The sequence below is a fragment of the Mycteria americana genome, chromosome 1 (assembly GCF_035582795.1).
Source record: "Mycteria americana isolate JAX WOST 10 ecotype Jacksonville Zoo and Gardens chromosome 1, USCA_MyAme_1.0, whole genome shotgun sequence".
Lineage (NCBI taxonomy): Eukaryota > Metazoa > Chordata > Aves > Ciconiiformes > Ciconiidae > Mycteria > Mycteria americana.
In genome coordinates, this window is record NC_134365.1 from 91820086 (window position 1) to 91843181 (window position 23096).

Consider the following 23096-nt stretch of genomic DNA (forward strand, 5'->3'; position numbering starts at 1 on the left):
AATATTCTTGTCATTCCTGTATATGAAAATGCTGGGGTTTTTGTGTTCTGTGTTACTTCTTGCTCAAGGAAAAATCATCAAAGTTCTCAATGGTTTTGTGTTTGGGTTTTCTAATGAGTGGGGGTCTTTTTGGAGAAGTAAATTATTAACACTCACTTCTGGTGCAATAATAAACAAAGGCCTTCTTAATCCAAATTCAACCTGTGTGCCTGAGGAGCATAGCCCTCATGTCCATAGCCCTTGCATAGGACTCTGAACATGAGAAGTGCAAACAAAACTTGCTCATTTTTTAAATTGAAGACAGATGTACAAACTTTCTCATTGTTGCTATAGCTGGATGAGCCAAGCAGCATGGCTTGCTGTATGTAGATCTTCTTATCATTCCTCTAGTCTAAGGGATTTTTCAATGGGCTTTCTGTTGCTTTGGGAGTTTCCTGGATGTGCCTGAAACAGGACCTGTTGCATCCCTTTTTCAAAAAAAGAACAGTCTCCTTTTGCTTTTCCTGAAGGCTTTAAGCAGCTGGTTCTGCTATTGAGTGTTCAGAACAATTCCCTGAGATTTCCTCCCATACTATTCTGGAAGTCTTCAGATTGTTTGTTTAAGATGGTGAGATCCCGTTCTGCAGCCAATACTGTAAGAGACCTTTGGGACCAGGTATGTGTGGTGGACCAGTGGAGAAGCTAGGACTCTGCATACCTGCGTGAGTCAGTCTCCCTGTGTTCAGCCTTAGATGCAATTTCTTCATCTCACCTGCAGTGCTTTTGCAGATGGTTCTAAATGAGTGTTAGTAATGCATGATTGAGTATCCTCTTGTAACTTTTTGTATGTGTGAAGGCACTTTGTTACCTTACATTATGTAAGTTGGCATGCCGCTGCTACTCTGAGCATCTGAGTCCGGGTGCTGTAGACTTATCCAGGAAATGAGATTCCAGGTTCCAAAAAACATGCAGTTGAAAGGGAGAGATGATGGTAACTGGGCAACTGGAGAGGGTAATTGTGGCTGCAACTGGAGAGGGTAATTGTGGCTGCAAGTATCATAATAGCCTCCTTTAATGAAAAAATTAACTAGCTCTGTTGTCTTGTCCTCTCTATAAAACTTTGATTCTGCAGTGGTTGATTAGGGTGGGAGATCAGGAATACAAGTACAAACTCTTTAGTGTTGTTCACTAAACTAAATCAGCAAGATTTTGCACTATCTTTTTATTTGTATGCTTGCATTATTGTTCTTATGTGTGTTGTTGCCTATGTGTAAATGTTCTTATGTAGATTTTTATCAAGGTAGAATAATCTGTCATGTCCGTATGAGAAAATCAAGACTCTGAAAGTCAGACTGATCTGCCCAAGTGCATAAAGTAAATCAGTAGCAGTTTGACTTGGCGTGCAAGTTTCTAGCCTTGCAAACACCTGTTGTAAACACCAGGATGCTCTTGGTAGATCCTCATCCCCTATCAGCCTTCCCCTCCTGAATGCCTGCCTTCTCAGCCTCCTTGCTTCTCCACCCAAATTCAAAGCACTGCACCTATCCCAGTCTCATGTCGTTGAACATCTGGAAATGGGGGGCGATAGAGAAGCACATAGCATAATCCGTTCTGAATAAGTGCTTCTTCATTCTCCTGTGGGAACCTGTGACACACAGAGCTGCAGTGTAGCTTTGGCATCTTCAGAATCCCTACTCATCATGTAGGGATTACTGCTTTTCACAACACCCTGCCAGGCCAGGTTTTTATCTGATTAAAACCTCAGACTTGCAAATACAATGCTTAAAATGTAAAGGTCACACTGAGCCTATGAAGGACTTTGATTTTAGACCTGCAAAGACCACGCTCCTTCAGTCATTGGAAATTCAAGCCAAAACTGTGTTCCATTTTGGGATCCTGGAGATTGTATATGGGTGGGGGAAAAAAGTCAATGTAGTATCTGTGGCCCAGCTTGTTGAAGGAACCCACAGAGAGATCTTTGCACCCTCCCTGTATGAGGCTAATAAATTGCTGGCTGCCACACCAGCAGGAGGATTGTAGTGCCAGCCACACTGGTGGGGATGTTCTGCCGCGCTGCAGGTGGCAGCCAAACTTTTGGTGACTTTAGCAGAGTCAGGGCTTCCCCCCAAAAGCAGAGGGGATAAGGGGATAAACTAAGCTGGGTGAGTGAACTAGAGCACCTGGAAGCATTCTGCGTCTGTAGTGAGGTTCATCTGAAAGCCAGGGAACTCTTTCAGCGGTCTGAGCATCAACTCATTTTTAAATAGTGTTGCTGCCTTCTAGTTCTCGTGTATTTTGCTGGGGTCCTTAATGCTTCATTTCCCAGTTCAACCTCTTTCATAAAAATTGAGTTAAGGGGAGACAACCTGGTTCAACTAAGAGCAGAAGTTACCATATACAATATTGAGCATGGGCTGACAAAGATATGTTAGCAACTCTCATGTTTTCTTTCTGACTTCTTCTAAAAGTGACCACTACAGAAACCAAACTTACCTTAATGTGACTTTTTGTTTCTTTCCTATTAGGCAGTTTGACAGGTTTGAGCTGGTTTTTGTTTTAAAATTTCCTCCCTTTCTTTACACACAGAAATATATGCTCCTTTTTATGTTTTCGTTGATCATAAAAATACCAGGATTGCTTAATGTTTTTTCCTGTGTCTTTCCACTCTGCGAGAGATGTCATGGGAACTACTACATCACAAGGTGTTGGGATCAATGGGGGGAAATCTGGACTCCCAACAAATTCAGGTTGCTTGTAGAATGCGTTTAGTTCGGTAGGTTGCTAATAGAAATGTTAAACACAGTTTTAAATGGTATGAATGGAAAAATTTTTCTAGTCATCAGCTGTATGAAGCTTACACCTGATTGTGCTACCTTACTCTTGAATCTTCCTGAATAAACAGAGGAAGTTCTGAATTTCTCACAAAGGGGGGGAAAAAAAGGAAAAAGAAAAAATCCTCTGTGCCCTGCTTAAAAACTCTTGATAAATCTTTGCCTAAAACCAAAAAGAAACAAATAATTTTTTGCCATTGATATTTAACACTACAGGATGAACACACAGTAAAAAAAATGTTACTGAAAAAAATGTTACTGATAGTTTCTTGGCTTAATGTGATTAATGGTCTTAGTCCTTAGAAAGCCAGGATCATCTCTGGATTACATGCACAGGCTCCTTTGATCTTGAGAGTTGACAGTGTGGTTAAAGGTGTTTGTAAAAAAACCAAAAAAAATCAAACAAACAAAAAAAAACCCCCACCAAACACGTTTTGATTGTGTATATGGATTTGTCTTTTTTTTAATGCTCCTTCTATAAGTTTACAGTCTCATGAGACCATATTGGCTGTGTTCAGTGTGGTATGGCTGTAGGCTATCTGGGTGATACAAGGTTTGGAAGAGACATAGATTGTAGTTTGGAGTACATTTAAGCTGGTATTGCCACAGGAAAAGAACAGTTCTTCTCTATGTCATCCATTTGTGTCGTTCTTTACAAACAGAACTGCAAAGATGATCTGGCTGAAAATGAACTCAACTGAAGGAAAAAAGTTACTGAGACAGCTTATTTTCTCAGTCCTGTTGATCATATAGCTACATAAAGACTGTGCTAGTACAGCATAGAAGTACTATCTGGATGTTGGGAGTAAGTGACCAGAGGATTTGAACTGCTTTTTTTCTGGCAGTTCAGGGTAGGCTTAAATGCAAGTCAGCTCTCTCCCTAAGCAAAGCCCAGAGATTGAAAATAATCAGTATCCTACAGGACACAATGATCCTCTTTAGTAGTTCACTATTGCCAAAATGGGGATTCTCAGTTCTCCCCCTCTCTCCCTCGCCTCACGCTGCCATGTGCTGGCCTGGGCATTCACTAGATTTAGCTCATTCTGTTAATGGCAATGTAATTTGTCAAAACCCCCCTATAAAGTTAATGAATAGTGTTGGCTCAGTCCAGGGACCATGCCAATGGAGCAGGACCCTGAGACTGCAAAAAGGAGGGCAAAAGCAGGTGGAGGGGAGGGAGAGTGGGATGGCTACACACGCCTCTCCCCCATGAGTGGGCTTATGTGTTTGCTTCGTTGCCCTGAGCTAATCAATTGTCCAGGGCACAAGATTTTTAGAATAGGAGTTGTCACATTGCAGCCTGCTCCTATGTGTGACCTGAAGAAGGGCCTCGTTGGTTATGTTCTTGACGGGAGAACTGGCTGGATCTAGGTTGCCTCAAAGTACAGGCAGTAACAGTCTACTACATCAACCCCTCTGAAGCTGGAGTTAAGAGATTAGGTTATCCTAAATTTGTATATGCAGAGCATGTGATGCTCTAACGACAGAACATACAAGTATGATTTTGTGTGCTCTCTTCCCACCATTGTCCCATATAGTGCCTCTCACAGCAAAAGAAGATTTGGGAACCATGGTCCTGCAGTAACCCCTCCTCCGGTGAATTCCCTGGAGTATTGCTCTTTTTGTGGACTTTGACTTCCACAGAATAGATGAAGTTTCCCTGCTCTAGAACAGCATGTAAGAAAGACTCCTGGAAGGCAGGGATCAGTTTTTCTTTGCCTCCTAGAGAATGTCTTGCACTTCCATAGTCTTTTATAGTAAGACGGGTTAAATCAATGATCAGAATAACTATGACTGAATAACTATTAATAAAGTCATAAAGCTCAGAGGTGAGTCCTGGGGACTGAGGCTTGAGAGGTAGAAGGAGTATACAAAGCTAAAACTTTTGTGTTGTAGGGCTGGGCTGCATTACTATTGAAGTGATAGGAATGATGGAGGTGAATTCAGGTTTGTGCTAGACGGGTGGTAAGAAGCAGCATGACAAAACTGCATGTGGTTTGCTTAGCAGAAGTAAAAACTCTCTACTTAATTCAAGGTGATGATGAGAGCTGTGAGTAGGTGAAGTCTGCTAAGCATGTTGTGTGTACCTAGGCCGTTACATCTGCTATTTCCCCTTGCTGTTAATGGAGCACAACCTAACCAAGTACGAGAGAGGTGTGAGTGCAGGTTGATCAATGTGTTAGCCACTGTACCACGCTACTTGAAAGGTAGAGATGCTACGCTAGCTAAAATACCAGTAACTTCGTGAAGCTTTTTCTTCTGCTGCTACCTTTAGTGTGGTCCTGGTGACACTGTACACATACCTTTATCCTGGTGTATGAACAGGCAGACTTGCTAGAGGTGGAATATTTTTGTTGATGTTTGTCTAGTATGAAATGAATAGACTTACCTAGAACTAACCTGAAGCAATGCTTCGGCAAAAAGAAAACATCCAAATCAAGAAGGGGCCACAAAAATAAGAGCCCACACATTTTCATTCAGAGAGAGGAATATCCTTTCCAGCTTGGAAATATAGCCCAGTGGATACTTCTAATATGAAGTTTATTAGAGTTGCGTTTATATCAAAAGTTTTAAAGCTTAAGAAAATTTGCCAGAGCTGCACAATCAGTATCCATGTTGAGATATGCATTGCACTGGGTTCAGAGCTTCCATTGGGGATCTTTGAAGAAACAAGCCTGAGCTGCAAAATTCTGGATTGGACAGATTCTGTCCTGAATTCAAAGGCAAAGACACCAGGATTTCAGGTGCATTGTTGTGAACCAGATCCTCCTGGCTCACAGGAGAGTCAGAGGTGGGTAGAGATCTGGAAACAAGTTGTGAAGCACAACCCAGTCACTTGCTCGCTCCCCCTCAGCAGGATGGGGTAGAGATTCAGGAGGGCAAAAGCATGAAAAACTCATGGGTCAAGATAAAGACAATTTAGTAAGTGAAGGTGGGAAAACAAAGGGAGGCGGGGAACGAAGTGATGCAATAGCAATCACTCATCCCTTCCCACCAGCGGACTTCTTTAAGCAATGGCTACTTTGGAAAAACACTTCTCCCCCTCATTTTTATTGCTGAGCATGATATATGGTAGGGAATATCTCTTTGATCAGTTGGGGTCAACTGTCATGGCTATGTCCTCTCCCAGTGTCTTGCCCATCCCCAGCCTACTTCTAGTATTGGGCAGAGTGAGAAAGAGAAAAGGTCTTGATGCTGTGTAAGCACTCTTCAGTAATAGCTAAAACATTGGTGTGTTATCAACACTGTTTTGGTCACAAATCTAAAACACAGCACCATATGGGCTGCTATGAAGAAAATTAACTCCGTCCCAAGCAGACCTAGTACACAATTGCATGGTAGCAGTGACCATGGCAAGTAGTAGGAAGAGTAAGACTGGGCAAGTAATCAGAGGACAAGGGGAGTGGAAGAGGCTTGGGCAGGAAGCAGGGTGGGGGGAGCTAGAGAGATCTGCGAGGTTCAGCAAATGGAAGAGAGATCTAAGTGGGGAGAGGGCAGAGGAACTGAGAATTCTGGCTATTGTAAAAAAAAAAAAAAAAAAATCTTTGGAACTAAACTTACAAAAGTTGTTGGAGATTTGCACCTTCCTTTCAATTCTGGTGTCAGTGTCGGCTGGTGTCTAAGTTGGCTGGTGTCTGACCCTGGTGGCACCTTTATTCCTGTGGAGCTGATGTTTTGGTCCTCTGTTTTCCCTATTCCTCAACTTCTTTCCCTGGAAGTATCCAGGATCGCCTAGTCCTTGTCATAGCCAAGCTTTTCTGCATCTTGCTTGTACCTAAGCTCTGCTGGCATCCACCAAGTCCTTCTGAGAGTCGCATACTGAGGCTTTGATAACCCTACCATAGGCTTCCCTGAGCTGTGCAGTGGAGCGTGCTCTTTCTTCCTCCTCTTCAGGCTGTGCCAATGTGCATTAGGGAATTATAAAGCAGCCTGGCCCAAGATGGTCTGGTCTGGTCAGGACACTAGTGAGAAGTTTTAGGCTCTTCTTCAGTTGACTGTGCATTTTTTATCTCTGTAACACAGAAAAATGTCTTGAACATTTGGTTTGACTAGTGAGTTACTAGAGAAGAGGGAGGCAGCGTCTGCATCTCTGACAGCGTTTCGGAAGGCTTTACCTCTGTCCTAGGAAGGTTTAGGGCTGTGAACCCAGAGCAGAGAGATGCAAGCGCCCTCAGTGAAGTGGGTAAACATGAAGGGTTGGATTTAAGGTGCCGCTCAATCGTCATCATTTCCCTGTAGCTGTTTTTAGAAATCTGCTCTGGAGTGTGGGTACAGTCACTGTACTCCGAGCCAGGTCTGTGCTGCTAGCCAAAGGGATGGCCTTACTCATGTTCTTTTCCGGCTCACTTGTTTCTGCTCCATCCCATGTACAAGCACTGGTGTTCCCACAGCAAGTCACAGCAAGGGAATTACAATCCTTCTGTGGGGTTTTTTTGGTTGTTCTTGGGGGTTTTTTTTGTTTGTGTGTTTTTTTTTTGTTTTTTTTTGAGGGGGTGTGTGTCAAGTTAGCTTTCAGCAGATTGTACTCTCTGCATGACTATTTTCTTGTGGGAACAGGCAGACAAAAACAAAGGATGGGGAGGAATAGGTAGGTTATCCCCACGCTTTTGGTCAGCAGCATAGTTTTAAAATGACTGGGTAACACTTGCATGGGAGTGCTACCTGTTGTTATGCCAGTGCTGAGGGATATAACTGAAGGTATGGATTTTGTGGTGGGGAGGGACCCAGGCTTGGTGGTGGGTGCCACCCTTAGGTCCTGCCTTTGCTGATGTGTAGGGCTCTGTAAATGCAGGCAACCCTGTATTGTCCAGGAGTAGCAACACATACCTCTGTGAACTTGCTGCAGTATGCAAGTGAAAAACTCTGCTTTTGATGTTATGTGTAAGATTTGCAGTCAGGCCTACACGAATCTGATTTTCTCTTGCAACAGCCTGGGACGCTGCTACAGCTTACTGTAATCTGCATTCTCTCTTTCCTGGCTGTAGCTTTTGCCCATGCTTTTATACCATGGGTCTAAGTGCTTTCTGGAGATTGGGAAACGAGTCACGTTTGTGACCTGTGGGGGAATTAGGAGGACTGTGGGTGAGTATTCTGATAGTCCTTCTGGACTGAACATTTATTTCAGGGTTCTCTGCAGCTGGTGTTTCTGAGGGTTAGGAGGGAATGTAACTCTGCTGCTTATAGTTGCTGGGGGAATTCACAATTGAAAAAAAAGCCTAAAAAAGGGGTAGTTGGGAAGTTACACAAAACAGAAAAAAATCCACTATTTAAAAAGCCCAACTCCTGAGGCAGACAGTTCCTTGCTACAAGATAATCAGTAAGGACTTTTCCACCCAGCTTCAGCAGGTGGAACATTAAGGTCTTAATGGCAATATGGGAGCCTAACTGCTGCTTGTATAGACCTAATATATACATATATGCATTTCAAATAGGTACTTGAGGCCAAAAAAGATGATATTGATAGTGTTAAAAATAAAAAGGGAGTTAGTTTACAGAAGTTCTTCAGAATAACTAAGCCTTATATCAGCTCCAAGAAAAGTAGTGAAGAAAATCAAATCAGGTAGACAAATATAGTAATGAAGCACTTATTGCTGATAAATTCCACTTACTCAGTCTGAACAGAACATGTGGATACCTTTAGCCTGTTTAAATGCTTAAAGAGTCAGAATTATTCAGGTGAATATTAACACCTGGGTATAGCACACTAGGCTGTATGGGTGACCTGTTACTCTGTGAGTGAAGGACTGTGCCTTGTCTTGCATAGGCTGCAATCCAAACTCTGCATTCAGAGACATGATTCAGTTAGCATGGAGTTCCAGATTACATGTATTAGCTGAGTTGTTGTCAAACATGAGAAAATCTGAAATGTTTTCACGTACTGCAAACTAGGCTAAGGTTCATGGCTTGCTGTTTGCTGCAGGCCAAATCTGTGCATCCATGCTGTTGTCGTGGTTCAGCTGATGCGTGGTAGGCAGAAAGCTTGACCGTGGCTCTGAGTCCTGGGTAGGACGAGAAGGCTGCATAAGCAAAGGTATCTGGCTGCTGGAGAAGTGGGAACAGAAGATGATGTAGACAAGATGAGGTAGTGGGTCTGCAGAAGAGGCTTTGCTTGCACCATGTTAGCTTCTCTTTATCAGTAACACTTTCATTATGTGATTTGTTTGGAAGGATAGAACACAAAGACATGGCATAAGAAGGAATTTGGAGTGAGTTGAAGGAGATACAGGAGCAGGTAGTCTGATGGTTTCTGTAGAGGCTACTGGAGGCCTTTAGCGCAGCACTACTTTGTTGTGTGAACTTTATCTTGGAATAATAGGCTACAGTATGGAGAGAGGGAGAAAGCAGAGAAACATCATTCTTATTTCTAGCCTTCCAAAAAGAGTGCATGGGAAAGTGTTTGGCTGTTACTTCTCCCTCTTTGCTCATAGCAGAGAAGTTAACTGCTGTGAAATGGGAAATCTGTCTCCGTATTAAATGAAGAAGAAAAGAGGGGGAAGGGTTCCTTGGAAATTCAGAAGACATATGATGACACATGCTTTCTTTAGAAGCTCAAAGATATGTGGTGGAGACCTTATGCAACATTTCTGTATGATGTATAATGTCCCTGAAAAAAGGAAGCTGACAGCATTGAGTGGAGGTTTCCTCACATTTTCACTAGAGCAGTGAAGGAGGGAAGTAAAAGTGCCTGATCCCTGGTTTTAGACAGGAGGAGATGATGGTTATCCTGAAAGGATAACCTTTTCCCTGTCTTGCTCCTTGGGCAGGAACTCTTCAGCTCCTTGCTGCCAAGCCTTTGTTTCACCAGCCAGCAAGAAGAGAGTGCGCTGAAGAGGGCAGCGCTCCCCCATGCCTAGCAGAAGCTGTGGAGGGAGAATGTGTTTTCTTTTGAGCTCTGCTTTCCTCCAGTCTCATTTCTGGGCTTGAAGAAACAATCTTGCCCTTATAACTCCAGCCTAGCTCTTATGACTAACTGAAAGAGAGCAAAGACATGGAGAGTTTACGTGCATCAACACCCAGGCTTAGGAAGTTATTAGTGGTTGGCTGAACAGTGGTGGCTGTCCTTGCTCATGTTCTTAGTCCCCAGAAAATGGCTGCTTTCCTCCCAGAAGGGAGTTGTGTTACCTTGCTCTTGTCAACAGCCACTGTGTCTTGGCTTATGCATGGTGATGTTAAGCCACCACAGCTTGATTGTGTCTGTGAGCCGAAGTTACTGAGAGGTAGAATTTCACAGTGGGTAGAACAGGGAGTTTTTCTCCATGCTAGGAATACTGTAGGTCCCTAGGCAGTGAGAGATGACTTCTTGAGGAAAACGCATTCCTAGAAATTGTCTTTATGAAACAAAAGTCTCTAACAAGACTCCAAGCTTCATCAGATCAAAACAGTGTTTCATCTTGCCCAGCATCCTGTCTTCTTGTGGTCTCCAAACACAAATGTTGCAGCTCCAGGTTCTTATCTTTTCTGGAAATTGTTGGTGTATATTGGGAATCCTGCCTTAATATGAGACCTCATTTATATCTTAATCGTGCCCTTCCTTCATCTTAGCAGTAAAAAGTTACCAGCTACCATGGAGTGGAATAGAGTCCTTAATGCAAGTGTTACTTGAACTCAGTATTAACATGTTTTTGTCTATGTCTACATACATGTCTGCCATGGCAGTAGCCTTGTGATTTTTTTATTTTTTTTTTTAGAGCTATTCAGAAGCAGGAGGTGATTGCTGAAGACTGAAGCAGGGACACAGAGATGCTAATGGTTTACAGTATACCTTCCCCACAGTAGAATTTGGTCTCATCTGTTAGATCAGTAGATTTTTTTTTTCCTTGCACATGTAGCTGTTTTTAATAAAAACTAGAGAAAGTCTCTTACTCCTTTCTTGTTGTTGTTTGTTTATTTATATTGAATCTCTGGACCTTTTTTAGCAGAATATGATTGATTCAAAACCGATAGCAGTTAAGGTTTCTGGACAGCTCCCATTTCTTGCTTGCAGCTCTGCTAGGTCTCAGAGGTTGGGATGCTATTTCACGTATATTGGCTGTGAAATAAACTTGCTTAAGTGACATTTCCAAAGGAAATCCCTAGTATCCCCATGATTTCAGAGCAGGCGCTTTGAATTAAGTGGCAGTTTTGTGTCAGAAGTGTGCTTTTTACTAACTCTGTGAATATTCATGCTGGAAAAATTGCAGTTTATTTGCTCAGCAGGAGCTTCAGTCTGGGCATTCTGCAACAAGATTCTGAGATAGATTTTGCTGGTTACAACAATTCTTCATTTCATCTTTTGCACCAGACCATGGGCAGGAGGCCTAATTCAAGTGAACAGAGGGAAAGTGGGACAGAGGACATTAGGATAGGGAAGAAGATCAGGACAATGATTCTACCTGGGACCAGAATGTGGAAACTGGATCCCTTTGTGGTGCCTGTCACATGATTGTGCAGACAGGCTGGGTTTGGGTAATTCTTAACTGACACATGCCTTACTTTGCAACATCATGATATGCTTCTAACCTAAATTTGAATGTATCTGATAGTGCATACAGCATTAGTCAAGCAATAGTTGATAAAACAATTGTTAAAGTAACTTTTTTATTTTCTTTTTTTCCCCTGTAGCACACATCCACTGTGAGGACGTGTTTGGCATCGTGGGAGAAAATTTTACTTTTCCAGTAAAAATAGACCAAAAAATAGAGGAAATTGTTTGGACCAAAAACAAGGATAAAGTGGCTGAATGGGAAGGGCAAAACCAACCGACGTATTTTACTTCTCTCCATAACAGAGGCTTGCTTAACAAGAAGAATGGGTGCTTGACTATATATAACTTGGAGAACAATGATGCTGGCATATACATGTTAGATTACATGGATTCTGTGAAAAAAAATGATGTCTTAACCTTCAAACTTACTGTGTTACGTAAGTAGCGGAAGAACTGCATAAAGAATTTGCACCACTTTGTTCACTTTAAGAAGGCTAGAAAGGGGATTGTTTATTTGTCAAGGAAGCAAACAGAAACAGAGGGGGGCTGTTCTTTGGCTCTATTGTTAAGCTGCTTAGGCACTTTAAACAAATTTTCAAAGGTGGCATCTAATTTGTGTGTCCATCATTACTCACCTTGGAATTACTTCTAGAATGTGTGTAGATAGCACACTGTGTGCTTTCGGGTCAATAACCAAACTCTTTGAGCAAGCTGACCAAGTTATCCCAGGCATTAGTTATCTACTAAAGATGCTCCTGCAGGCATATTATACGTGCTTGAATATCTGTGGCATCATCCTGTGCAGATTTATGCAGCTTCACTAGTAGTCTTTGGGAAATATATTTGACCAGTGTGCGTATTAGTCCTATTGAGAGTGGACCATGAGGAGTCTCAAACGAGCACTGAAGAACCACAAACAGGGCCACTTTTAGAAATACATTTCTCATGCACACATGCGCGTGCACACACACGCACACCTTACACGTACACTTTTATCTATGCACTCTCTTGCTGCTTTTGTTGCTCCAGCCCTTGTCCCGTGCTAAAATTCAAGGCAGTTTATAACCAAAGTAATACAGAATGTTTTCTCTCCTTTTAGCTCCCCCTCCAGAACCTGAAATAAGTTGCAACATCAGTGGTGATGACCTTGTGTTAAAATGTACAGCAAATTTCAAGAAGCCTCTGAATTACACTTGGAGGTTCAGTAGCATAAAAATCGCTCGTCAGACCCAGGAAGTTTTCATCCCTAAGAATGTTGATGCTTCTGAGAAAGCTGCATGTTTCATTAAATTCTCTCAAACGGAAAAGAGCTCTGAAATCTCTTTGACTCAATGCTTTCCAGATAAAAAAGGTAATGAATGGATCAGATTGTATACGCAAGTCTGAGAGGCTAGGTTGGGAAGCAACCTTCTGCTGAATGGACTTTGACTCTAAGATTTCTACTGGCTTCTGAGGAAGTTGAATTTAAAAAGTAAAAAGCATCAGAAGTGATTTGTCTCCTAAAAGTGTGCTTAAGATTGGTGAAAGGTATGAGATTGACAGTTTGATCCCCCCGGAAGGATACTTTTTGCAGGGGTCTCAAGAGAATAAAACCTTCAGCTGTGACTTGAAATGAGTAATAATAAAGAGGGAGACACACTTGGAAGATCTCTTCTGAACCTTCCGGCCTTGTGTTGTTAATGCTAATGACTATTGTGCTCTTTGTACTGCTCTCCCTGAGCTGGAATGAAACTATTCAGTCATTTCAAATGAGTCATCTAGCAGCCATTAGATAAAATAACTTCTCATCTAGCGGGTGCATGAGTCAATGAGCATACTTCTTTCTCCTTCACAGACAGATGTAAAAAGGAGAAAAGAGAGTTTTCCTGCTGTTGCTTATTTCTTTGGGACAGCCTCAGCTGAGCTTCAGGTCAACTTGAGGCTTGGTGGTTTTTTGTTTTGTGGGGTGTTTTTGTTTGTTTTGTTTTGTTTTTAAACCATAGGATGAGAACACATTTGGAACCATCTGTTTTGTAGGTTGTGTAAGGCAGTCCCTAACTGACAAAATTTCCCAATTCTGTGCAAAAGTAATTTTCATGGTTTACCAGTATAAAATTCTTCCTCCTTCGCTGGAATTATGTGTTAGAGACTTTTTAGAAATGAGGCATGTGGTGGGTTGACCTTGGCTGGCTGCCAGGTGCCCATCAAGCTGCTCTATCACACCCACCCCCCTGCTCCTCAACAGGACGGGGGGAGAAAATAGGACAAAAGCCTTGTGGGTCACGGGCAAAACAGACTCTACTTAGGAGAAATTAAATTAATTTATTGCCAATCAAAATCAGAGTAGGATAATAAACAGGAACAAATCTAAAACACCTTTTCCCCACCCCTGCCTTCTTCCTGGACTCAACTTCACTCCCGATTTCTCTAGCTCCTCCTCCCGAGCAGCACAGGGGGATGGGGAATGGGGGTTCCAGTCAGCTCATTACACATTGTCTCTGCCCCGCCTTCCTCCTCCTGCTCTTCCCCTGCTCCAGCATGGGGTCCCTCCTACAGGAGACAGTCCTCCACAAACTTCTCCAATGTGGGTCCTTCCCACGGGCTGTAGACACAAAGTAGTTTTTCAAGAACTGCTCCAGCACGGGTCCTTTCCAGGGCGTGCAGTCCTTCAGGAACAGACTTCTCCAGCGTGGGTCCCCCATGGGGTCACAGGTCCTGGCAGAAAACCTGCTCCACCGTGGGCTCCTCTCTCCATGGTCCACAGGTCCTGCCAGGAGCCTGCTCCAGCATGGGCTTCCCACAGGGTCACAGCCTCCTTCAGGTGCATCCAGCTGCTCCAGTGTGGGGTCCTCCACGGGCTGCAGGTGGATATCTGATCCACCGTTAACCTCCATGGGCTGCAGGGGGACAGCCTGCCTCACCATGGTCTTCACTAGGGGAACCTCTGCTCCGGTGCCTGGAGCACCTCCTCCCCCTCCTCTTTCACTGACCTTGGTGTCTGCAGACTTGTTTCTCTCACATATTCTCACTCCTCTCTCCCAGCTGCTGTTGCACAGCAGTTTTTACCCTTTCTTAAATATTTTATCGCAGAGGTGCTACCAGCATCGCTGATGGGTTCAGCTCTGGCCAGCAGTGGGTCTGTCTGATACGGGGGCAGCTTCTGGTATCTTCTCACAGAAGCCACTCCTGCAGCCTCTCCACTACCAAAGCCTTGCCATGCAAACCCAATACAAGATACTTGCTGAAATTTCATTTGGCTGAGATCTGGGTCTTAGGCCAAAATATTGAATAGCCATCGCCTTTCAAGCAGTGATGTGCCTTCACTCAACTAAGGTACTTAGATGTAACTTTCCTGGAGCTGGCTTAGGGTTTTGCTAATAACTGACTCTGGTGCATTAATTCCTTGAAGTTACTTTTTTAAAAACAAATAGCTATAAAACATACTCAGGGTTGTATTTCTGCTGAAGTAGTGTATCACACAGTTGCTTTTTAACTAAACAATTTTTTTTTTTTTTTTTTTAAAAGGATACGGCTATCACAAAAGAAGCAGAGCTGGTCTTATTGTGGCTTTTGTTCTCATAATTGTAGTAATTCTAGTAGTACTCCTATACAGAAAAGGTATGTATAGCATTTCCTAATTGAGCTTAACATGCTTCAGATTATGCTGATCCAAGGTTCTGTAGAATGTATGAAAGTTTCTGACGGTGGGATATATTGTAAATACAGTAGTAGAAACAAGTACAGCTTAGGCAAAGGCTAATAGATTTGAAGGAAATAATATACTGAACTTTCTTGCACTCAGACACTGGGCTCTGTGTACTGGGAAACACTGTAGTTTGTATTTACATATTTCTCCTTCAGACTGGGTGTTTCATTTACTGTGTGTTTCTACTTACCAAGTATCTATGGCCTCTCCCATTCCTACCTGAGTGTCCTTTCACTGCCTTTTTTGAGAGCATCATAAAGCTGCCCTCAAGATCAGATTTATTGCTTGGACAGGCTCATACCAGGGCCTGTTGAATACCTTATGCTGAGTCTAATCTGACAACTCAGTGTGCTCAACTGATACATAGGGACTTCTGTGCTTCCTGTCAGCCTGTATTGCCATCATCCTGGAGTTCTAGGTTTGTTTCTTGATCCACCCCTGAATCCACACTGAATTCGAGTATCTTTTTTGTAAATCTGACAGCTTATTTGGAAATGGTAATTGTAAGCTATCACTGTGTATCTGTTGCTGCCACCTTTTTAGGTTAATATGTCAGATTGTATTCCGGCTTGAAAAAGAGGTGCACACCATCTCTTCTCTTTGTGTTTGAGAGAGTTCCAAACAGGAATACATTGCTTCATCCCAAGAATGCTCTGCATGGAAAATTCCTGTTGGCTTCCAGGTGGGGTCACCACTTGGGGGTGGCTGCAGGGGGGAGAGCATGGGATGCATCTCCTACCTGGGAAGGACTAATTGATGGTATTCTGAAGGGAGGCTCTGATCAGAGCATACAAAGATGTATATTGCATGTGGACCTTATGCTTTCCTGATCATTCTCCATTTAGTTTCTGCTGGCATGGAATCATAAAGTAGGTAGGTAGGAAGGAATCTCTGGAGGTTTCATCCAACTTGCTGCTCAAAGCAGGACCAACTTCAAAGCTAGATCAGGTTGCTCAGGGTCTTGTCCATTCAAACTTTGAGTAATTCCAAGGAGGGAAATTCCCCAGCCTCTTTCAGCATGTGTTCAAGCACTGAATCACCCTTGTGGGGAAGGATATTTTCCTTATTTCTGTTAGGGATTTCCCTTTCGCAAATTGCAACCACTGCCTCCTGTCTTTTTGTTCTGTACTTCTGAGAAGAGTTTCCTTTGTTTTCTATGTAAGTTAGTTGTAGACGGCAATTAGCCATCCCCTTAACCTTCTTTTTCTTCAGGCTGAACAAACCCAATTCTCTCAGCACGTCCTTGCACAGCTTCAGCTCCCTAAACATCTTGGCAGACAGTTCCTGGACTAGCTTCAGAATGTCAGTGTTTTTTCATGAACTGAGAGCCTAAAACTAGACACAGTACTCCATATGTGGTGTCACAAATACTGAATGGAGAAGAAGAATTATTTCTGTTGATGGGCTGACTACACTTCTGCTAACGCGGCCCAGTATCTGATAGGCTTCTACTGCAAGGGCACATTTCTGACTAAAGTTCAACTCGCTGTCCACCAGGGCTTCCAGGTCCTTTTCTGCAGAGCTGTTTTCTAGCCATGCAGAGCTCAGCTTGTACTGCTCTGTGGGGTGATTTCAAGAGGTGCAGGACTTTACATTTGCCTTTGAATGTCACGTCTTTTCTGCCAGCACATTCTTCCAGGTTGTTGAAGTCTCTCTGAGTGGCAGCCCTGCTCTCCAGCATATCCCCTACTCTCCCTGGTTTGATGTCATCTGCAAAATTTCTGAGGGTGCCTTCTGTGCCCTTGTCCACATTGGTGATGTTGAACAACACTATGCTTCGTATCAGCACATCAAGAATGTTGCTCATACCTGGCCATCCGCTAGACTTGAAACAATTCAACTACTTCCCCTGAAACAGCGAAGGTTTGACCATGCTAGAAAATAAACTTGTTATACCTCAGTAGGATAAGCACAGCATAGATATAATCAAACAGAAGATGTGATTGCTGATTTAAGAAGATGACTCAGAGTCACGAACTGCTAAACTCTACTTTAGATTTGGTTAGATGCGTTCTGACTTCTTGCAGGAGGCCCGTTTTGTTTATCTTTCACTGATTGTCTTTGCCTCAAAACAATATTTCACTGTTTCTTCTTTCCCCAAGTCAAGTATTCAGTTGCATGTCCTCAGTGAATTTTTTTTTTATTTGGGTTGGGGGGGGGTGGGGAATGGAGAGAGGCTGTCAGCTAGTTTCCAAAGCACAAAACTTTATTTCTGAGTAATTTCTCCAGGTATTCTATTTGTTTTGGTGCAGGTAAAATTAAATGTGGAAGAGCTGCTCAGAAGGATAGTTCAGTGCATTGCTCAGGTAAGAGAGCTAGAGTGTCACAAATGTGTGGAAATCAGACTATTGCTTTAATTCAGTCTAGGCTTGTAAATTTTTTTTCTCTGTGGCAGAATAGTCTTTCATTAGAGATATAAAGCAGTAAGTTTTTTTTTCAGGCCTTAGTTTTATGGAGTATAGTTATTTTTTCCAGGTCATTAATATATACTTTCTAAAATAGATACATTTTGTCATAGGAGAACATCAGCTACTTGAATCTGTGGACAGCCAAGAACAGCCTAACTCAGACAGAGGTAAGAAACCTGTATTGGGGTATAGATGTTTTTAAACATCTGCTATTGGCTGGAGCAAGGAGCCTGAGCTGCTCTTTCCTTTTTTGCAGTGGGTAAGCTTTTGAGTTGATTTTCAGTGTGTGCACATGCGGCCTCAAAGTCTCCGTTGAGGTCCAATATTGGATAATCATAGGGACCTGCACTTAGTGGATGTGTAAGTGGGGCTGGCAGAATTACTGATAGGGAATAGCCTGAGATTTGCCTGGTCAGCAGCTCTCTTTGGAGGTGAAGTCCACTGCTGACAATGGAGAATAGAGGCTGGCCTCCGTATGAGGGCTGGAAAAGCACACGCTATAGGGCAATCTGTCTGTTGGGGAACTTATTCTTTACCTGTTTGGTTAGGGCTGGTTTACATGCTGAAATGAGGTTAATATTTCTTCCATCTCTCTTAATCTTACCTGCCTGTCCCATTTATATAAACTTCTTTCAGAAATTTGGTTGATTATTTTTCTAAACCCAGTATTCATATCATTTACTTAGGGCTGGTAATGAATGTAATACATTGCTCATTCCCAGTGTCCCCCATGGCAATTTCTTGTTGGCCCATCTTGGAAATTGGGCAGCTGGCCTTTTTCTCTGTGCATTGAATTTGACTTGGAAAGTTGGTGGTTCCAGTGGGTGAGGGTTGATGCTGTGCATGTAGCAGTAGATTTAATGATGACTATTGAAGGTATTATCAGATCAGACTGGCAGAAATTTGCTGTTAGTTTACCTTGGTCATACCTTGAAAATCCATCCAAGACTGGTGAAGACAGGCACGTTGCTAGTCTGGTGGCAGAACTCTGGTCCTTGCTTCTGGTGCATGACTCTGGTGCATGCTTACATCCTGTGGGTCAAGTTGCAATTGTCTCCTTTCCTTTCTCTAACCCCTTTCAGTTGTTTCAGGAAAAAAATATGTTAGCACTACCTTTTGATTCACTCTTACTCCATTTTGCGGGCCTCTCTTCTCCTTGTAACAGTCAAGATGAGGGAAGGAGACAGTCAGTGGAGGAACTTCTCACCTCTTTCCATTAGTTAACAGTCTGCTGCCCACCCATGATTTCTTTGTGATGCCCTTCTGTAGGCAGTACAGATTCTCATGGTTGTCTGCATTCCTGTCTTCCTCTCCAGATCTCCACTTGTACTTCTGCTGTCCATTCTAATCCTGCTGCTTGGTGTTTGTTTTGGTTTGTGGGTTTTGTTTTTTTTTTTACTTCTTTAATTTGCAGCAAGATTGCTTGGTTCATTGGCTTGTGGGTCTGTGTGTTGGGGTGTGGGAATCACTCTATACAGTGAGCAGCTAGGGAAGGGGACAGCTCCTTTAGTCCATGCTCCTTTCACAAAGGTGAATGAAGCTAATGCGTTCCAGCTTTAACATGTATGCATCTTGTTGCCAGGACCACTGTGGTCTGTTCTTATGAACCAAACTAAATCAGGCAGTCAAGCAGATTAGGGAGAGCAGGGGAAGACTCTTAAAATATTTTGTTGTGGAGATCATCAGACCAAATATTGTTTGAATCGGGAATGGCCAAAGCTCATGCCATCAGATACGAGCTCAGTGCCCTGCTCGAGTGTTCTGGTATTGAATTAACGGTGGTTTCATGTGGGATACTCGGTCTGGTATCTTACACAAGTTGCTGGAGTTAGCACAAGGCTCGAGCAGGATGTTTCTTGGATTGCAAACTACTGTGTCACCTTTGCAGAGATTTTCTGTATGTTTAATTTAATTTCTTAAGTTTTCTTTAATTTCTGAAGTTTCTTAATGTTTTTATGGGTTTAGAGGTTAAAAAAACATGATGAGGTCCTTGGTGATGGGCGTGGAAAAGATGCCACAGGTAGGGAGGCAGCACTATGAAAGCAGGGTTTTGGGGTTTTTTGTTGTTGGGTTTGTTTGGGGTTTTTTCCTCCCTTTCTTACCCCCCTGCCCCAGCATATCAAAGTCTTATGAGCTTTTTAGCAGGATTTTGGATAAAGAACTTCATTTTTCTTCTGATATTTTCATACATTTGTTAAAGCTGTGGTTCTAGCCCATGGTTCAGAGATCACTGAAGTCTCCAGACTATGGATGGATTTGAAGGTGAAAAAAGGAGAAGGACGGGAAGAGAAAAAAAAAACAACCAAAAAAACCTTTTCATACTGGACTTAAAGTTACTTTAGAATGGCCCATGTTTCTATTGGAGATTCTTTAAGGTCTGCAAAGAGAAAGGGTTTAAAGTTACAGTGTTAGTGCAACACACAGATGAAGTAAAAAAAGATTATGTGGATTCTCTTCTCCGTTGTCTCTGGCTTTTTATGGCAAATCTGTGCATCTTTATCGCCTTAAGTAAACCCACTTCAGAAAGATTTTGTAAAGCTGTAGGCATAGGTATAGATAATGTTGGTTATGGTCTGGGACCTTAAGTGGTTGCTGGAGAGAAGTTGAAATTCATTGTGAGTCCTTCAATAAAGTGGCATAACATACTAGTTCTCAGGAGTATCTGCTAAAAGTGTTATAATGAAACTCACTTTAAGGCTCAGTTGCATATTTTGTAGACTATTGTGCTACCTCCATACACATTTCTAAAAAGCATTTCTGTTTTCTTGCAGCTACATTTTCACAGGCTGTTGACTATGAGAATGAAAAGCCTGAAGCAGGTAACAAGTGAGATGGTGCCCTAAAACAGGGGAACATGAAGGGGGGAATTAATTTTGCACATGGCCTTTTGCAGTCCAAAACATATTAGAATGTTCTCAGTGTAGAGCTTACCCTGTTGCTCTAGAAAGACCTGTTGCCTTAGGAACAGTAAATGTTGATGGGTAGATCACTAAATGAGAAATCAAAAAGACTGGATCCTTGTGTTTGTTAAACAGCACTGAGCAAATATGTTCTTGGGGCTTCAGCTTCCCTCTTGAGATGATGAGAATGATGCTGCATGCTGTGTTTGCAAATCACTTCACCATCTGTGGAAAGAAGAACTAAGCATGTATGAGGGAACCCCTTTTTATAGTAAATAAGTGAATTACCCTTTTATCTAATGTTACCTTTTATTTGCATGCAAAAGAGTGCAAGGATATTTTTATAGTATGTCATCATGGGTAGGTGATCTTTGCTGTCTGCTGGAAAGAAACCCTCAAGCAGGACCTAAGATAATAAAGTGCTGTGACTTCAAAGCTTTGTTTGTATTGGTGGCAAATAGATCTAGCCTCAACACGCTGATTTAGAGATGGGATGCTTACAAGCTTGCAAAATGCTAATTTGGGAGATACAGCAGGCTTCTTTCCTTAGAGAAGCACCATTTCTGGATGCAGTATCTTCCACTTGCTTTATGCTCTAGGAAAGTCTTTTGACTGCATTCATCAGGCAGATAAGCAAAGCCCCAGTTTTGTTTTCTTAGTACAGCCAGTGTAAATTTCAAGGAAATTCTGGGACCTGTATTTTTTTCTACAAGTTCTTTTTACTCCAGAGGGATAGTGAAATATGAACATTATTATTCAAGTCAGCAAAAAAATGTTTTGGCTTTTTTTTCCCCAGGCTGTTGCACTGATAATTCATTCATTCACTAACTCTTCCACCATTTTCCACAAGCAGCTGATAATAATGAGGTTGGAAAAGGCAGAATTTTTTCCTGATTAAGGGAAAAATCACTAATGATGACAATAAGGAAAAGAAAACCCAGAAGCCCCTGGGTTTTGCCACTTATTCTTCCTGCATGAATTGTAATGGGCATAGAACAGCTTTCCTCATCTGAAGAAACAGGGGTTGTGTAGCTGATGGTGAAAGTGTGGTGCACTGTGGGACTGTCTTATCACTTGTGTAACTATTTCCACATACATAGAGATGGATGTAGGAGAAGGAGGTTATGCCTGTCTTATGGAAGAAAGGAGGGAAACATACAGTTCAGGCAAAAGAGAATCAGGTCCATAGATAAAGGTTGTCTGTTTGGACACTAGAGGAACAAAATACAATATTTTGTTGCAGTATAGAGTGAGTGGGAACACCAGGAAGGGAAGTCAATGCACCTTTGTGCAGTACACCCTGCAGCACCTAGGTAGCATGAAATCACTGCTGTACAGATGATAAACAGCAGACAAGGCTATGATGGTCTCTGAAATGCATGTACAAAGCAATTCTAAATAGGGCTTCTGCTGGTAGCACAGCAGTACATAACAATTGCAAAGGAGAAGGTGTGCTGCTGAGCTCTGGACAGCACAGAGCAATGACCTATGCTGGTGTGGGGAAGAAGCAATGGAGTGTACTCCTGATTGACTGTATCTCTTCTCTGATCTCTTTTCAGATGAAGAATTGAACAAGGAGGATAGTGCCCTGAAAGACAACCAGACAGTTAACAATGGTGTAAATCAGGAAGGTAAGTGCCCGTTCTATGGAGCAGTCAGTGCTAATGACCCAGTGGGCAAAATGGCCAGGATCCCTTAGGGTTGAAGGCTCAGAGCGACTTCTGTGTAATGCTTTTCAATGGTGGTGTTGAGGGGGATTCTGCCATGAATGCTGAATACTTGTCCTCTGTGCAGGAGTTTCAGGAGCAGAGTTAACCAGCTTTCAGGCCATAGTCAAGAGCAGCTGTTTTATGTTCTGCTAGGGCAGAGTGAGTGTTGCATTTTTATCACCCTTGGAAATAACCCCAGCAGAGCATACGGGCTTGAAGGAGGTGTGTTCTGGAGATCAGTGGGATTTTTAAAAAAAAAAAAAAAATCCCAGTCAGACTGAGATGAGAATAGTGATCAAATGGCAGTCCCTGCTGAAGTGCTGGCTTCTGGTCTTCTGGTTAGTGCTGCCTGTTGGGACATCTCTGCAAGGGGGCCTCCAATCCCCCAGTGTGTGCACATGAAGCCCTTAAGTGAGGAGCAAGAGTTGATGTGACCAAGAGGAAGCTTTGCCAGCTTCTGTCTGGGTTTGGAGAGATTGCTACTCTGTGAAATGGAGTCAGGCTGTCCGTCATTGTCTCTGGTGGAAGGCAGTACTCCGTCTCTGCCTGTCTTTAAGCTCCCTGACATCTGCTGGGAAGGCAACACAGCAATTCAAGCAGTCAGGAAGATTTCTGGGCGGTGTCAGGGACAACCTCTTCACACAGGCTACCATGTGAACCTACCGTGTTAACCCTAACCCTTCACCAGCAAGGGCTGATGTGCAGCTGTATCTGCTGTGCACTAACAGGGAAGGACTGGGTGGGGACGTGGTCACGAATGGCTGCCTTGGCTGTAGTGACCAAGAAACAGCTCCAGATCCTGAGAGGAGTGAGGAAGGTAAGCATCAGAGTACAGGCCCTGTGCTTTCAGAGAGCAAATTTCTGCTTCTTCAGGAAGGTGGTAGGCAGGATCTCATGGGAGACAGTTCTGAAGAGCAAGGGAGCTCAAGAGAACCATCAGGCCTTTAAGGAGGACTTTCTCCAAGCATGAGCACAGACCATCCCCATAGTCAGGAAAACAGGCAGGCAAATCAGAAGATCAGCTTGGCCAAGCAGGGAGCTCCTGACAGGGCTCCAGTGCAAAAATTGCTTATACTAGATGTGGAAGCAGGGACAGGCTACAGTGGAGGAATTTAGGAAC

At 42.9% G+C, this 23096-nt stretch overlaps 1 protein-coding gene across 4 annotated transcripts in view; it reads left to right on the forward strand.

The window, feature by feature from the left end:
• Positions 1 to 23096, forward strand: part of CD58 (CD58 molecule) — a 34296-nt gene that overhangs the window by 847 nt on the left and 10353 nt on the right. For 3 of the 4 annotated variants that reach the window (XM_075512393.1, XM_075512407.1, XM_075512416.1), the window contains exons 2-8: positions 11412 to 11711; positions 12374 to 12625; positions 14779 to 14871; positions 17212 to 17265; positions 17478 to 17534; positions 20139 to 20186; positions 21827 to 21898. In XM_075512393.1, coding sequence (XP_075368508.1) covers positions 11412 to 11711; positions 12374 to 12625; positions 14779 to 14871; positions 17212 to 17265; positions 17478 to 17534; positions 20139 to 20186; positions 21827 to 21898 — 876 coding nt within the window. The remainder of the gene's footprint in view (positions 1 to 11411; positions 11712 to 12373; positions 12626 to 14778; positions 14872 to 17211; positions 17266 to 17477; positions 17535 to 20138; positions 20187 to 21826; positions 21899 to 23096) is intronic. The other variant, XM_075512400.1, reaches the window with a different exon arrangement.